Source organism: Xiphophorus couchianus, chromosome 23, assembly GCF_001444195.1.
Source record: "Xiphophorus couchianus chromosome 23, X_couchianus-1.0, whole genome shotgun sequence".
Lineage (NCBI taxonomy): Eukaryota > Metazoa > Chordata > Actinopteri > Cyprinodontiformes > Poeciliidae > Xiphophorus > Xiphophorus couchianus.
Window position 1 is genome coordinate 15,118,313 of NC_040250.1, and position 16,883 is coordinate 15,135,195.

General features: G+C 39.8%; 1 protein-coding gene across 2 annotated transcripts; it reads right to left on the reverse strand.

Moving 5' to 3' along the window:
- Nucleotides 1-1,064: 1,064 nt before the first annotated feature.
- kdm2ab (lysine (K)-specific demethylase 2Ab) lies at nucleotides 1,065-16,872 on the reverse strand. Of its 2 annotated transcripts, XM_028009534.1 has the most exons (23): nucleotides 16,663-16,872; nucleotides 16,224-16,262; nucleotides 13,259-13,397; nucleotides 13,021-13,099; nucleotides 12,892-12,938; nucleotides 12,373-12,551; nucleotides 12,049-12,155; nucleotides 11,834-11,927; nucleotides 11,353-11,506; nucleotides 11,059-11,174; nucleotides 8,957-9,083; nucleotides 8,576-8,853; nucleotides 8,419-8,496; nucleotides 8,044-8,298; nucleotides 7,639-7,767; nucleotides 7,305-7,391; nucleotides 6,983-7,204; nucleotides 6,868-6,897; nucleotides 5,119-6,167; nucleotides 3,800-3,963; nucleotides 3,548-3,694; nucleotides 2,678-2,893; nucleotides 1,065-2,600 (listed from the first exon to the last, which is right to left on the reverse strand). In XM_028009534.1, exons 2-23 carry the CDS (start codon nucleotides 16,257-16,259, stop codon nucleotides 2,419-2,421), a joined length of 3,915 nt encoding a protein of 1,304 aa, XP_027865335.1. In that variant the 5' UTR covers nucleotides 16,260-16,262; nucleotides 16,663-16,872; the 3' UTR covers nucleotides 1,065-2,418. The 2 variants fall into 2 exon arrangements, with proteins under 2 accessions (XP_027865335.1, XP_027865336.1); XM_028009535.1 differs by lacking the exon at nucleotides 6,868-6,897.
- Between the last annotated feature and the right edge of the window lie 11 nt (nucleotides 16,873-16,883).

Here is a 16,883-nt window from a genome sequence, read left to right on the forward strand (position 1 = left end):
ACAAACAACTCAATTTAGAAATTATTTCATAAGATCCCCTTTCCTCCTTTTTAAAATCACAAATTCACTATAATTAGCCACATTTTAAAAGCTGGGTCTAATTTCACCAGCCACACCCACTTCTGATTATTGTCTGAGCTGAAGTAGCATAAAGTGATTTTATCATTAGAACTTGTCTGATAACATGAAGTAGGCTAAAGGAGCAAAAACACCAGCACATCTTACTGAAATGTAAGGAACAGATGAGAAACAGCATCACTGACTTTGTTTCTCAAGGGTTAAAAAGCAGTTTATAATAGCTTGGGACTTAGGTGCTATGAATTTAAGGTAGTCCAAGAGCACGTTAGCATCTATTAGAAAAAAAACCCCTAACATCTAAAGTAATGCAAGTCTCACATTTGCCAAAAAGGCTTCAGAAAATCTTCTGTGGACTGATACAGAAGTGAACTTTTTGTAAAGTGTGTGTCCAGTTATATCTGGTGTAAAACAAAGCATTTCACAAAAAAGAAAAATCCTACCAACAGTCCAACATGGTGACGGCCGTGGACTGTTTTGCTTCTTCTGGACAACTTGGACTGAAGGAAACACAAACCATCTATCAGAAAACCCTGAAAGACAATGTCCACCCATCAGTTCAAGAGCTTGAAGTAAAAACACATCTGGGTTATGCAACAGAACAACACCAGGAGGACTAACCAAGTAGCCGCTCGAAAACAAGGATTTTGAAGTAGCCTTGTCAAACTTGGGGCGTAGGCCATTCAATTACACCTCAAAATCCACCAAAGTGACCGTTTAAAAATAATTCAGCAAGAAGAATGGTCCAAGATTGCTTCACAGCAGAATGAAGAACTCATTGCACCAAAGGGTGACGCAGCCAGTTCTGAGGATTAGGGGGGAAATTAGGTCTTCATGTACAGTCAGGCTGATTTAAGCAAACTTCATATTTTCAAAAAAAAAAAAATTAAAACTGCATTTGTTACTTTTATCCCATTAAAATTAGTTTGACCTGAAACATGTTAGTAGTAAGGCGGAGTCGCCATTTCAACTTAGCAAAGATGCTGAAATCAATGTCAACTTTTTTTTATTTTTCTTGAAAAATAACAACATGAAGTGAAAAAAAGCTTCTGAAAATAATTACAATGCTACACAATCTGTTTATAATCTAAAAGAGGAAGCCAAACAAAAAAAAATACCCAACACATTTACACAAAAGTAAATATTTATATAATTATATTCATTCTTAGGGATATGGCCAGGGGAGCAGTCCGGGAGGAGAGCTTTGTTTCAGAGTTTTAACACTTAAAGGAAACAAAAACAAATGAGCAAATTCTCCAAATAAAATCTTGCATCTTCACGCAGACAGAGACAAGTGAACAAAAGTGACTACGTTTTTTTCCCCCCCATCCATAAAAAAAGAAAATTGTATCAAAGAGGGGCGGGGAGCAGTTTCATCTACAATATTTTTGCTTTCAATGTCTGTACAAAAAACAAAGCAATACGTGTTTGAAAATAATAGCACCTGAAGTTGAACTGCTGTTTGGAAATGCACCATTTATCTGCCACCGTTTCCTTGGCTTTTCCCCCGCACTTATTACAACCTGCCCCATCCACGGGGTGAGGTCTTGTTACTATGTTGATTGCCTACTCACACAGTCTTTGTACCTTCTCAAGCTTTACAACAATGTATACCCTAACAACTGCTGCGATAAGTCTTTTAATTACAAGGCTGGATGCACAATGGTAAACACAGGCCATTCCAGTAGTCTGATGATTTTACTTATGTTTAGATTAAAAAAAAGAATCTCCAAGCATAGCTGCTGTTGTGCATAAAGCAAATGTTGACAATTTAACCCAGACAAGAAAAAAAAAAAAAAAAATCTACTAGAAGCACCCAAATGTAGTTGAAGTCGAAGCGATTCTGTTTTGTCACAATGAAAATAAGATTTTATGATGGATTAGCATAATAGATCAATTATTTATATCCCAAGAATGCAACTCAAAGTCTTTACTAATTCTGAAAGGCAGGAGTTTGTGATGAGAGCCAACACTGGTACTTTTTTCACAAAAAAAAAAAAAAAGTCGAGGTGGTCATCCACAGGACAAACTGAGCTAGTTGATCAGTCTCCCATTCCAGTTAATGAAAAATTATATGCTCTTTCCAAAAATTTTTTCTAAAATGAACAGCAAAAAGGCTCCTGAGCGTCTCTGTAGGTACACAGAAAAAAAAATAAAAATAAAAGTAAGACGTATTGATCTTGCTTTAACACCTCCCTTTACCAAACACCAGTGAAGTAAGCAAGCGCTCCAGTTCAGACCCCACCCCTCCTGCAGTCCAGTTTCCCTGTAGAGTCGGGTCCAGAGACGCGCCCTCTGTTTTTTGCATCTCAAATCACTAAAGCGCAGAGAGAAGGCAGGCGACTAGGATATCCGCTGGATCAGTTTCTCATCTGATAGGCAGTAGAGTGTGTTGACTGACAGCTCAGAGATAAAGGCCTCGCAGGCCTTTCTGGTGACTCCTTTGCAGCCTCGCAGGTCCAGCAGAGAGATGCATGACAGGCGGCGCAGATATTTCAAACATGTGTCTGTCAGTTTGCTGCAGCCTGAGAGAAACAAAGGCAAAGGTTAAACGTGAGGAAATACAAACCAAGATGTCCGTCCCGTTCTCAGCATCGCTCACCTCCTAGGTTAAGCTCGGTCAGCGTGTTCCTGGTGGACGAGCCGACCGCGGTCAGCAGGTTGATGGAGTGGTCGGTGAGGCTGTTGCAGTGGGACAGATCCAGTTTAGTTAAATGGGGCATGTGGCGGATCACCAGCCGCAGAGTGGGGTCGCCGATGTCCAGACCTGCGAGTCGCAAGCACTGCATGCTCCTCAGCTGGCTGCGATTGTCACAGCCTGGTGGAAGCAAGCGGAGAAAAAAGGTTGGATTAAGTTATGGCTGAGCGACGTGGCCTAAAATCAATACTCTCCTGGACCAATTTTTGGCAAGTATTTTTACTGCCACTTTATTGGGCTTTAAAAAAAAAAAAAAGTACCTGCAAATAAATGAAGAAAATGTGCACTTAAAAGTTAGTGAAGAAATTAGCACAACTGAACAAGTTTAAAAGTATTTAGTAACGTTCCAATGTTCCAAAACGTTCAAAATGTTGACACTTTTTGGGGGCGTATTGAGCTGCTGCTCCTCTTCCTCCTTGACCAGCTCTACCAATGCAGCTTCAACATTTTGAAATCTTCATTTTCTCAACCTCCCCATGTATTTTACTTCTTGTCGCAGACTGTATAGGTTGGAGTCTAAAGACGGCTGTACACAGAACAGCATCTTAAAGAGACATGAGCATAGCCTACCAATACAGACCCAAACAAAGACAAATTAAAAAATATATATTTTTTTTTAATACTGAAAGTAATGACATGGGTAAAGTCATCGTCAAATTTTGGCGTCTGTTAAAATTTGTTCCATCGCCCAGGTCTACATTAGCTTTATATTAATATATTGTCAAGCAGGTCTTGTAATGTATACCTGCAGTCTGAGGCGGCTCTTCTGTTTACCTGGAGGTATGACTAAATCCCTGATCTGTGCGTCTTTGACGCCGTACGCGTTTCGCAGGTCCAGAGAGCGAAGGAGAGGACAGCCAGTGGAGCAGAGAGCTGAAATCGACGACCAGGAACAACCGGACAGCATCAAATCCTTTAGTCCTGCAAAATGGTTAACAGGTTGCATTTGTTTTCATACTGTAGAACTACTAAATAAGACAAAATCAAAACGAGGAGTAGAACAAGAGGCTTGTGCTTGAGTCGTACCAGGCAGGCGGCCAATGAGCCAGTTGAGCTGTTTTTTGGAGATGTTCGTCCAGGAGAGGTCGAGTGTGACGGGTTGTCTCTTTATGATGCCTGTGAGGGCCTGAGGGGTCACAGTGCGCTTGATGCTCAGGTCAATTCGGGCCCAGAGCCTCTTATCTAAACACCTACAGACAAAAATTGCTCAATAAAACATTTCTATCAGGCAGCTTATTTCAGAGGCAAAACCCACAATCCTTCCATGAGGGAAAATGTCCCCCTAAACTAAACTTATAAATCAGATGAAAGATGAAATTTAAGAGCATTTTTGCCTTAAATTTCAAGTTTGTTTGTAAAACCGAGTCACAGGTTAACTGTGACTGAAAGGCAGATTGCAAAATGTATTTTTTCAGTTTTTACAGATATGTCTCTTGGATTTTAACTGTTTAAATCCCAGCCGCCATTAGCAGCTTATGTCCACTGAGGTGAAGCAAAATCTGCTGCACAGCTTATCTGTCAAAGTAAAATCCATGTGAAACAAGTGCAGAACTTTTTTTCTCAACTATATCATCCTTACACACTGGAGGCAAGCTATGTGAAACGTTCTTAGGTCCTGCTTTTGTCACCTCACTACTCCAATAAATATCAAACAGCTGAAAGTCGCTCAATGTAATTTGATCAGAAGTCATAATCTGTCAGATTTCCTATATGTAAACTACATTACACAGGAATGGATAATCATGGGAAGAAATTGTTTACTGAAAATATTCATAATTTACATATGAATATGAAATGTAAGTACTTTTATGGTTAACTCTATAAATAAAGGCAATATTTCTACCAAGAAAATTTTACTGATTTTCATTGGTTCAAGCCTGAAATTACGTTTCAAAATGTAAAAACAAATCATGGGTGAAGAATGGGAGTAGGACGGGGTGATTCCGTTTTGTTGCCTGTTAATTATCAAACTCAGAAAAGACTTTAATAAATATTAGCATGTCAAATATTGACTAGATGAGTAAAAATCTGGGATAAATGTGAAACGGGGAAAGTGAAGTTCACGCTTTAGGGTGAAACCTTCTGTAGCTTATTGTTAAAACTCCACATAAGTAGATATCGACTTCACTTCTCACTGATGAATGAAACCAAATTGTGAGTGACTGCTGTGATTGTATCGTTTTGCAGCTCATGTCCGCAAATTTAAACTGGACCAGAAAAGATTCTGGTATTTACAAATTGACCAGTAAAGCAAAAAACAAGTTTAAGTGAGAGGAAATGAAAGGAGGTGAAGCTAGTCATAAACTGTTAATCAGATCTACAATAAATGTGTGAACAGGTCTTACCATTTGTACCAATTCTTGCAGACCGCCATGCAGACACACAGATCCGTTCGGTTTAAGTAGCGAAAGACGGAGACCCAGACCTCCCTCTCACAGCTCGGACCGCCCCCGCAGCTCTCCCTGTCCGCTTCCCCCCCTCCTTCCTGCAGGGCGGAGAGGGGGACTCTGAGATGATGAAGCTCAGACGATGAAGAGGAGGAAGCCCCGTTGCTAAGTTTAGCTGGTCTGGTTGATCTCGTTTGTTTTGATGCTTCCAGTCTGTCTGGATTGGAAGAATGAGAGTCTGTGTGTCTGCTCCGAGTGCGCGGCGGCGTCACCCGGTTTGTGTTTCGGTCCGGACAAGGCCCTCGATTTCTGATGGGGGGTCTGTGGAGGACCTTGCTCTGGTTGGCTGCTGCAGAAGCTGCAGTTTGAGGGGTGACGGCCTCTAATTTCGGGACGATAGCTGAGGAGTCCTGTTTTGCTCTGGGCGGCTTTTGAAGCGTCACTTTAATAAACGAGCCATCTTTGTCCCCTTTTGGAATGTCATACTCCGTCTCCTCCTCTTCGTCGTCCTTTTCTCCTCCGTTTTGGTTGCCCAGTCCACTTCCACACTCAACCTGTTCTGTGGCGGGCTGCCCTTGCCTCGACTGTGGCCTGTTCTCTTTATCCCCCACCCTCCCGCTGTTCAGCCCGCTCTCCTCCTCCTCCTCTTCCTCGCTGCTGCTGCTGTTGGTGCTGCTGCTGCTGCTGCTGTTGCTGTCCTCGCTGTCCTCCTCCGGCTCATGGTGTCTCCCTTCACCTCTGATGCCGCGTCCCGCTCCTCCTCCTCGCAGCCTCACACCTCTTCCGTGCCCCCGGCGGGGCTCTCCTTTGGGATGAAGCACCAGGCCGTGGGAGGACTTCTGCTGCCCAAACAAACCGTTACCTCCCAGAATACCGCTGTGAGACGAACCAGTTGCCCAAGCGGAGCCCCGGATTTGGCCCTGAGAGACTCTGCTGACTGGAGAGTGCAAGCGAGAAAGCATCCTGGAGCTCAGGAACCGGGGAGAGCGATCTAAAGACGACTGTTTCTTTGGGAAAAAAAGGTAAACAAGGAGAAGATATTTTTCAAATGCTAAATTCAACCAGTCAAATCTGAATGCAAAACAAAGGCATGGAATGATTAAAGACAGGGGTGCCCAGAGTTTTTGTCACAAGGACTAAAATCAGCAAGTTGAAAGGATCTGAGGGCCGAAAAAGTTTATTTTACCTCATCAACAAAAAGCTAAGAATGTAATGGTTTAAACAAATAATGTAGTTATAAATTATTCTGCATCAAAACTAAATAGTTTAGCAGGTTTGCCTTATTAAAATAAATTTTTTAACTTTTCAAGGCACTAATAAAAAAATATATAGATATGAAAATTTTGTCAATTTTAAGCAATGAAGTCAGTATTTAGGTAATCTTTTCTGTGAAAACACTTGCTGGATTTAGCCAGGTTCAGTAAACTAATTAACAGCAAATTTGAATGCAGCAAGACAGCAAATGATTGGTGTTGTTTCCAACATTTCCTATTATAGGAAGATTTTACTTTGTGTTAAAAACTTCGTAAATAAAAATACAAGGTTTGCATCAAACACCTGTGCTGGCAGCCGGGGCATTTCTATCATTTTTAATATGAAATTAGGGGCCAATCAGACCAGGGGCTGCAAATGGCCCCTGGACCACACTTTGGACGCCCCAGTTTTAAGCACAATATTATAAACTGTGAAACAGCAAAAGTTTCTTACTCTTAAAAGTTTGCTCCTCTCCATTTTTATCTGGAAGTTGAAAAATTAACAAACATTGAAATTTTTTCTACAACCTCCTTTCAACAAGAAAAATATTAAAGTGCATCGTATCTACCCTTTTCTTAAGTCTGTGCTCCAGTGCACTCTCTCGTTTGCGACTCTGTTGATGCTGTAGCAGCAGTTTTTGGGAGGGAGGCGGCGCCGTTTGTCGGCCGTGCAGTCGGCTTCGCTTCCCTCGACTCGGACCTTCCTCACAAACGTCATCCTGATACGAACGTTTTGACTGTGGCATGAATGTGGAGCCCTCCGAGTCCTCACTCTCCTCCTCACTGGAAGACTGAACAACACGATAAACCAGATGTTATATTTTAACTGGCTGGAAAAAAAAAAATTTCTAATACAATGAAACACCAAGAAACAAAAGCAAAATATTGTACCTCTGAATCAGAGTCATTCCCTTGGTAACATTTGGGACACTCCCAGCAGCTGGGCAGGTCTTTATTGATCTTCCCCTCACCGGGTTCCTGAAATGGAAGGAATACATCTTAGAGTTAATCTGACACCAGTCACCAACACAGTAAAGCATATAGTAACAACAAGTAGAAAGTTGATCAGTGAATCCCTAACCAAAACAATGACATTTATGAATGAAGTATTAAGATGCACCTGCCCAAGTGCTGAAAGGCATGTAGCAACTGATTTAATGTTTAATCTTTTTTTAACCATCTCTGTTTCACTGTATCTGCTTCTACACCTGCATAAAAGACTCACCTTTACACACTGACGATGTACGATCTGCGAACAGGCAGTGCACTCCATTAAAGAGTAAGTGCTGGGATCTGATTCGTCAAACTCTCCTTCTCCACAAACGGCACATCGGGCTGTGTTTGGCAAGGCAGGCTGCAAAAAACAAACAAAATTCTGATCTCATACAGAAGATCACAAAAAATATAAAAAAAACTGCTAAGAATCTTTTTTTATATTAAAGAAAAAAAGTTAAATCTCCATTTTGACAGAGTACCTCAAGCAACCAGTCTCATTCTTTAGAATCTAAACAATATTTTTGGCATCATTTAACAGAATTTTAAGCTAAACATTCCCATTTGAAAGACCTGCAACATTATCGAGTTTTAACATCATTTTCATAGCACTCCATCAGTTTGCCTGTCACCTTACCATTAGACATTGCCTCATAACGCAGCTCTTTTTCATTCGTCCAGGACCACCAAATTTTCTCATGTCGTGACAGTACTGGCAGTCCCCACACTCCTTCCTGCAGCAGGCAGAGCATCGTTTGCATCTCACCCGCCTGCGCCGCAGCGCCGAAATGGAAGTGTGTTTGGTAGACCGCTTAGATTTGTGCAGAGACGGACCCAGGCGGGGACGATAAATAACAGGTGCTGGAGGTGTGGGGGGCTGGTACCATGACGGCTAGACCACAGCAGCAGAAAACGGTTGGAGAAACATGTTAGTATGTAAAAGAAAAAAAGAATTGAGCTTTAAATATCACAATATTAAAACAAAATAGATATATTAAATATCTGTACTCACCCTTTCAGGCCACTTGATAATTGGCTCTCCAGTGCAGGATAGTTTGATGTCGTCACCGGCACACTCCCTTAGAACAGCCTGGACACAACGAGGTGAGATGGAAAATATTTAAGCTTTTTAGAATTATATCACATTCAAGAAATGTACAGCTACCCACCCTCATGTCCTCCAGCAGCGCTGCAGCATTTCTGATTCCTGCAGGGACGCACTTTTTATGAGCTGGCAGCTCTTCCAGCTTCCCTAAAAGGTTCCACAGTCCCTCCAGTTCGAAAGGCGTCAGCACAGGTCGAGTTGTTCCTACTTTGTTTTCAAGCTCTTCGTCACCCTCCCCTTCCTTGACCTCTTCTACCTTCGGCTTTTCTTCAACCTCACCGTCAACCTCATCGGTGCCATTAATGGGGGGATCGTTATTTCCGACATCTGCTCGAGTCAGTCCTGAAAAAGAAGTTTAAGACAGAATTGTTTCTATCCGATCCCGTGTGGGAGTTTGAAAACTAGAAAAACACAAGAGGAAAACTTTGTTTTCATTCATTCTTACCAATGCCGAGCGAATATTTCTGGAACTCCGGGGTGAGGTGGGAGATGTTGGTCAGACAGAAGAGGTATCTCTCTACGACGTACCAGCACATCTCATAGTAAAATGGGTACCGGAACTTTGCTGGCACCTAAACAATGATGACAAAAATATGTACATATTTTTAAATAATTTAGTCCACCTCATCATTACTTTTCTTTATTTTCATATAATTTATTTAGGCATTTATGATGTAACTGAAGACAAGATTTTCAGTAAGGATGCATTCACACCAGTCTTGTTTGGTCTGTTTTAATCAAACTCTGGGTCATTTGGGGAGGCGTAAATGTGTAATCGAGCAAAAAAAAAAAGAAGAAAAAGCTAACAAAAAAAGAGAAATCTGATCTGCCTATACCCTTGGTTCAGCTGAAGTGAACTCTGGTGTGGTTAGAATGCATACGTGAATGCCAAAGTGGACCCGAGACCGCTCTAAAAGCAGGAACGACTATAGCACAAGGCATTCTGGGTAAACACAACCAAAACAAATGTCCAAGTCTAGTGCTAGAGGGAGAAATGTCTTGTGCTCTTTTATCACACACAAAGGAGAAATCCTAAAACCTCTAAGAAAAATGTATCTGCCTCGAAGCTTCGTTAATTTATGTTTTATTATTTAGCACACAGTGTTCCAGCCGGGTTATTACTTGCGTTGCGCAGCGCTCTCACTTCCGCCTCTGAGTTGTTGACGAAAGCTAAGTGTTAGCAGCATAACATCCAGTTTTCAAGTTCGGCCTGGGAAGATTTTATTGATTGATGATTATGTTCGGGTCTTTGTCGTTTTTCAGGGGACCAATAAGCATCCTGAAAATGACTGGCGCGATGCCTGGACTACGGCAGCTTTTCTCCTCCTGCAGCTGCTGCCTGGTGACTGGTGTTCAGAGCGGGGAAGAGTGCTGAAGGTGTATTTATACAGGTGAGCGGATAGACTGAACACTGCGGGCAGCTGCGCATTAGATGATTAACGTAAGTGTAGCTTTACGGACGAATCAGAAAATTTATTTCACATCATCCCAGTCTCAATAAATGTGTGGCGGAGCGCACCGTAGCTGGTAAATGTGTTTCTGTGTGTGACCCTACTCTAACCCTATTATTAACACCACAAAAGTGTTAATTCCTGTCGCTAACAAACACAAAAGCTATAAATGTCTGGGCAAGGTGAGAGGTCATCTATTAAACTGACTGTAGAAGAGTGCATAAATGAAAAGCTGGAGTACAGAAATTTTTTTACAAGCGTATTTGTGAGCCTGTCTTTTTATTAAATTGAATATAACTTCAGATTCTTGTATAATTTTTCTTCAGGTTAACTTGGAAAGTGAGCTATTATTGTTACAAGTTAATTTTCTAAACTACAGAAAAGTTATTGTTAGGGAAGCTCAAATGTGAAAAATTGGACTGATGTTGATATGCGATAGTAATACTGCTGTTATGCTAGATTTACCAATGTTTTACTTTATCTTTTTTTTTTAATCCGATTACTCGATTAATTGTAAGAATAATCGATAGATTTCTTGATTACTAAAATATTCGTTTACAACAGTCCTACTTCTAGGCTATCAAGTGTTGATACGCCCTTAAACTCCCATCAGCTTTTCCTGAGCCATGAACAACCTGGTACTGAAAGGTGTGTACTTCTACCAGCAATTCAAAGCTAATACAATAACAACCGTTGCTATTTGTCATCAAGCTTCTTGCATATTCCTATGTGCAGAAATATTTCCTACTGTCATCCAATCATCAGCAACAAATACGTTCTTCTAGTTTAAGTAAGAACAATTGCTTGAAATCTTCTCTTGCATCCCAGGCAGTAGATCAGGAGTTCAATTGCAACATCACCACAATTTAAGTCTCACATTACACAACAGTATGTACAAAGATTTACTCAACAAAACACACCAACTGCTGTAAATAAAGATTTAAGACCTTCAGTGGTGAAACTGTGACTCATGTGCAAAGAATCTCTCTTATAGTACAGTTGTGTAATTGCTTATTCTACACCTACTTAACCGTGCCTTGCATTGTCATAATAGTAAAAAACTATCTGATAAGCTTAGGTATGATTTGTTTCTCACCCGTGTGCGGTCTTCAATATTGTAGATGTTGAGCTGCATGGGGATGTTAAAGCTGTGGAGAAAGTTCCCCCCAAACACTAAAGTATCTTCTGGAGTGTACACAGCATGGATCCACCCTGTAGCACAAGAAACATTCACAATAAATGTGACGATTAAGTGCGTTCTTCTTCAACCTTTATCTAACCAGGATAAAACTCCTTGTTTTATCCTCTTATGTTCAATAAGAGGAAGCAGGTGTGTAGAGTTTCAAAAGACGAATGTGTCTGTTTGATCGTCGTTATTGGCATAACAGACCTGATGGGATTATGAAGGTGTTGCCCTGCTGGAGCTCTATCCTCTGGCAGTCGTAACACTTGTCTCCCAAGAAGATGTCCCCCTGCTTTCCCGATAAAACCCAGTTCTCATACATGTCCAGGTTCTGAGGCGTTGGTGGAATCAACCAAAACACCTGCAAGAAGTAAATATGAAAATGTTCATCGATGATTAATACAAGAGTTTGAATCATCTTAAATATTTTCTCCCAAACCAGATTAAACTTAATCATGTCTTAATCATCAGGCCTTCCAAACCGTCTCCATCTCAAAAATATTCCAGCTTAGCAAAACGTACAACAAAGGTAGGTATGCAAAGGTCACAAAATAAATTTGGAACCAAATTTTCATTTTAATTTCAACTAACAGGGGATGGAAAGTGATGTTAAGGAAAATTGGCCTATGATCAAATACAGCAAAAGCTCTCTCTTTTTGTTTTTATACAGCATCATGTCAAAACTGACCTTTGCCCCTCGCAGAATGTGGTACCAGACTGAAGTTCCACCAAAGTCAATGTGGAAGTCTGTGAAGCAGCCCTGCACACTCATGAGACAGTACCTGAGAAACAAACACAGCCAGGTTCAGAAAACAAAGTAACTTTTCGTATACAACTATGTATTAGAAATGTTCAGTAGAGAACCCTAACTTAGTGAATCAAATATCCAAGTGGTTTACTCACTTCTGTACTTTGGGATAATGCATGTCTATAATGGCATTAGTGGAGTCTCTCTGTCTCTCCTTCAGATGACGAGGCCACATGTTGTCCACCCAGTCAATAAGATCCACCTGGACAGAGGAGAGAAGAAGACGATGCCAATGTGTCTTCACACTTATTTCTACTACTGCCAGCCAATATTATTTCTCTTTGCAAATACAATGCAATCTAGTAAATGTTGCCATGTCCTTGTCAAACAGCCAAAAAGTCAAAAGTATGTTAGGTTCTTTGTTATGCAACTGTAAATATGTGTAAAGATCTAAAGTGTGAAATAACTTTGGTCCTTACTGATGCTGGTCGTTTGACCAGGTTCTCCAGCCTGGTGTGGCTGAACTCCAGGCTGATCACATTGTAGAGTTTCTCTCTTTCCGATGGCGGCGTCTCATAGTAGCGTCGCCACTGAGCCATAGACATCTCAATTCCCTTTTGGGTATTCACGTCCATAACATCTACAATCCGTCGACTGCCTGCAGGCCAGTTGACAAGAGTTCAGCAAATAACACCTCCATAAACAAAGCTGAAATTCAGCCCTGGAATAACTTCAGCAGCCTAAAATACACTGCTAAGCTTAAATAATTAAATAGCAATTAAATTTGACATATGTTTAAAAAAAAGGTATTGTATAAACTTTTAAATTGTGATCAAACATGTTAGACATAAAAAATTTGCTCAATTTGTCTTTTTTCAGGAAAAATGTATAACATTCAGCTTTCCAAAATTTTAAAATAGTTGATCCTAAAGGCACGCAACAAATCTAAGAAAAAAACAGTTAAATATATAAACAGACTGCAGAAATCAAGAACTTACCAACAAATAACTTGACATCACTCACACTGAAATCTGGGTCTGGCATTCTGTAAGACAGAGTCATTTTTACATTTTTTCTAATTCTCTTTAAATGATATTATGAGATGAAAGATAAATACACTGACTTACTGTATACCGAGCCCATCAGTTGTCTTAAAAATAATGGGGTCCCTGAGCCCTTCTCTCTGTATATATTCATATGTAAAATCTAGCAAGGAGATGGAAAAAGCCAAGCAAATTATTTAACAAACAGGACACACTGCTTGTAAGTTTCACCTACAAGTACAGAACAAAGTGACTTAAAAATAATTGCACTGCCTTTACACATCCTAAGTGGATCCATTTCATTTACATGTGGGCATCTCACCTTTACCCTCCATGTGTTTGACCAGATCACTGCCAAACCTCTCACACTGCAGCTTCTCATCCAGGTCAAAGGTTCGTTTCCCTTCGATCTCATCGTCTGAGATTCCATCATCCTGGTACTGCCTTCGCGGAGCCGTCCGCTAAGGAGGAAAAGTGGATTTTAAAACTCAAACAGAAGCGATTTGAGTGACTATAATATCAGAGACAGTTTAATGTATAGGTGGGGAAAAGTGACGGAGAATTTATCTCCACATGTTCTCTTGTTTTTTGTGCCCCAAATTATTTTTTAATTCTTTGATGACACTTTTCTCACTTCCCTTTTCCCTTCTGTCATATTGGTGATTGTATCCAATAAACACTGTTATGTTGTGATAGATCTAAGCTAGTTCAATTATCAATCATGTGGTTCTGTAAAAGAGTGAGATGGATTTTTTAAAGTCTAAAGTGCCCCAGGATTTCTTAAAGTAACTTATTTTGAGCAGAGACGGAAAAACAAAACAGAGCAAAGGAGCAACTCTGGAGACCTTGTGAATGACATTTAAATATAATTCACACCAATACTGAACTACAAGTTCCTATAAATCATTTAACAGACACTTTCTGGGCTAAGAATGATCCTTTTCCAAATTCCTTGACAAATCAGCGTCATAGCAACTAATGTAAAACAGAACACAGCCACATGAGCAAATAAGATGCAAATTAAAAAAGCTGCGCCCCAAACCACAACTGGGACAAAGACTATTTTATTACTTGTTCTGAAAATACTTATTTGGAAAACAGCATGAAAGACCTCAAACTACACAAAAGCAAAGTCAAGTTAATTTCAAAGATAATGGAAAAGATTACAACAGTGTTTATATATATCCTTTAAAAAGGTGCATTAGCAAACCTTTTAGAAGAATTGAAGGTTAAAACAAACAGCTTCATTTGAAAGAACAGTAATTAAAAGAATACTAAAATGATACCAATATTGTGTGTGTAGGTTAAACAAGAGAATGGCTTCAGAAGCTGGACTTTGTGAATAAATTTTGCCTTTCAATCTCCAATGAGACTTGTAAAGAAAAGGATGCAACACAAGAGCACAAAAATGTCTGGCTTAAATGTGATGATATGGCAGTCAAATATTTTATGAAGAATGTTGTGCCTTAATTAAATTCTTAATTAACCTTCAGCAGCTCCTTTATTCAGCACAAAGGCCACATTTGTTACTTTACAGCAACATAAAAAACTAAAAGGCACCTCACCTTTTCACAAATGTTATGATTAAATTGAAGAACTTGGACAAAAAGACTGTCACAAATTTTTAATTTAAACTTGACCATCCAGGCTTTGGTAAAACAGCTTGAATTTGAACATAGAAATGTTGACAGTTTGGTTGAGAAACATTTCAGAGACATGGTTTCATCAGAGCAACGTTTCCACTTTGATTTTTTAACAAGTATGAAAAGAAAAAGATAAATTATGGTTTGAGTTTGTTAATCACCAGGAATTCTTTAAATGGGAAATCATAATGGCAAATAAAAATATTTTTAGGCAACAATTAAAGCAAAAGCATAAGATGCGACAACTAATTGACGAGAATCAACTAATTTACTTTTAATTAGCAGGTGAAATTAGTTAAAAAAAAACAACAACTCTTTGTCCTTTTTATTAAACACTGCAAAACTATGAACTTGATCAATTTTCATTCTATAAAGGTATCAGCAAGTTCTTTGATTGACTTCTTTTTTGTAAAAACAGATAATGGTAGGGACATCCACTTTAATTCATAAATGGGTATATCCTTTTAAGCTTTTTATTTTCTTTTGAGTTCAAAACTACTTCCTCTGCCAATTAACCTGTAGCATACATTTTTGTCCAAGGTGCTTCTGTTGTCAAAAACCCAAACACAAAGTTGGCCAAAATCTGAGTAGGCAGCTCCTCCTTTAAAGAAAACCATAACTCACTGTCCATCAGAACAAGCTTGTACCTGTATTTCTAGCAAAAACATCAAGCAAAGACAGGCTGATAGCAGCATACCTACTTACAGCACATGCAAAGACACTGGATAAAGCTTGTTTTTGATCTGCTCTGAAATCATGATTAGTCTTAAACTTCATTTCTAGATGAAGACGAAAAATCAATTCGCCTGAGATCACTCAAACAGCTGCGGCATCACTTCATGTTGCACACAAAGAATTACCATAATGCAATGGCAGAAGTTAATCTTCTACACACTGCCCCCTTTCAGCCCCCCTCCCACATGAAGCTCTGTTTGGTCAGACAGATGGATTAAACCCCTCCACCCCCCTTCCCAAACATGTGCTTTTCTCACACCAAACAAACAATTATTTAAGCTTAAATTTGCTTTAAGAATGAGGAGCATTCCCCAGTCTTAGAAACTGTCAATATACAATGTAATCATTGTAGCGTTTACTGCCTAAAACTGCCTAATTATGCTAAAATTTAAAAAGGGAACAGGAAGAAGAGTTATTCATCAATTTAACTTGCAATTACATTAAACTCTGAGAAATTGAACAAGTGAGTCAACAGAAAAAAAAATATATATATATTTCCAAGCTTTCTAAAATGATGTTTAATTTCCCCATCCAGCAACTATTAAGATAAATATTTTAAATATATTGTCTAGGTGGACTTTTATTGCTTTAAATCTGAAAGAAAAATGGTTGTAAAAAAGGTGAAACAAGGTCGCTGAACAAACGCTACCAGGGTAGATGGTGAACTTGACCTTCTATTGAACCCAGGGTCTTTAAACAAGTTCATTACAACCAAAACAGAGGGGCTTCTGCGTGGAGTCAGTTGCACAAAAGAAGCCGGTCGTTTCATTCAAACACAGCACACAAAGGTTTCATAATTACTAACAGAATACGGCTCCATAGATATACACTGGGCAGCAAATGGATCTTAGACGTATTGTAAACAACTAAAGTGTTAAGGAGAGGTAGCATCTTGGCTAAGTTGCTTACCAGTCGTTTGCTGTACCGTGTGTGAGGATCGTCCATAGTCTGCAAAAGAGGAATAAAGTTAAATCTCTAAAACGGACAAACTAAACGCTTAATGGCAATGCTATAATGTCACATATTTCTTTAAAACTAATATTCTTCTATTTGAGCCGGCGCTCACTGCTAGTTCTAGCCTGCTACTATTGCCTTAGCCAGCGAGCTAAGGCTAGCATCACACGATTGGTTTTTTTCTACAATATATTCTTATATTTCAAACTGCTATGGGTCGAAACTGACAGCAACATAGTTTATGAACTAATATGTGTCGCTATAACCAAACGTCAGCTGAGCGGGCAAACTAGCTCCGCTGACAATACTGTTCTTAGGTCGTCGGCTATAAACGATGCTAACTAGCTAGTTGTCGCTAGCCTGCCTACGGTAGTTGGGAGCTTTTCATCATTACCTTTATGTTTAAACTCCGCTAAGACGGTGTGGTGGAAGTAATGTGTCCCGACTAACGCGTCTGTAGCCTCTGGATACGGTTTCTCCCCATGTTATGCGGAAAAAAGCCCAGTATCTTTGAGGTGTTTGTTATTGTGCGATAAAAGTTAGGAGCTGTCGACGGTCCGGGCCGCCGCCATTTTCAGCTGGTTGGAAAACACACACAAACACTCACGCACACAC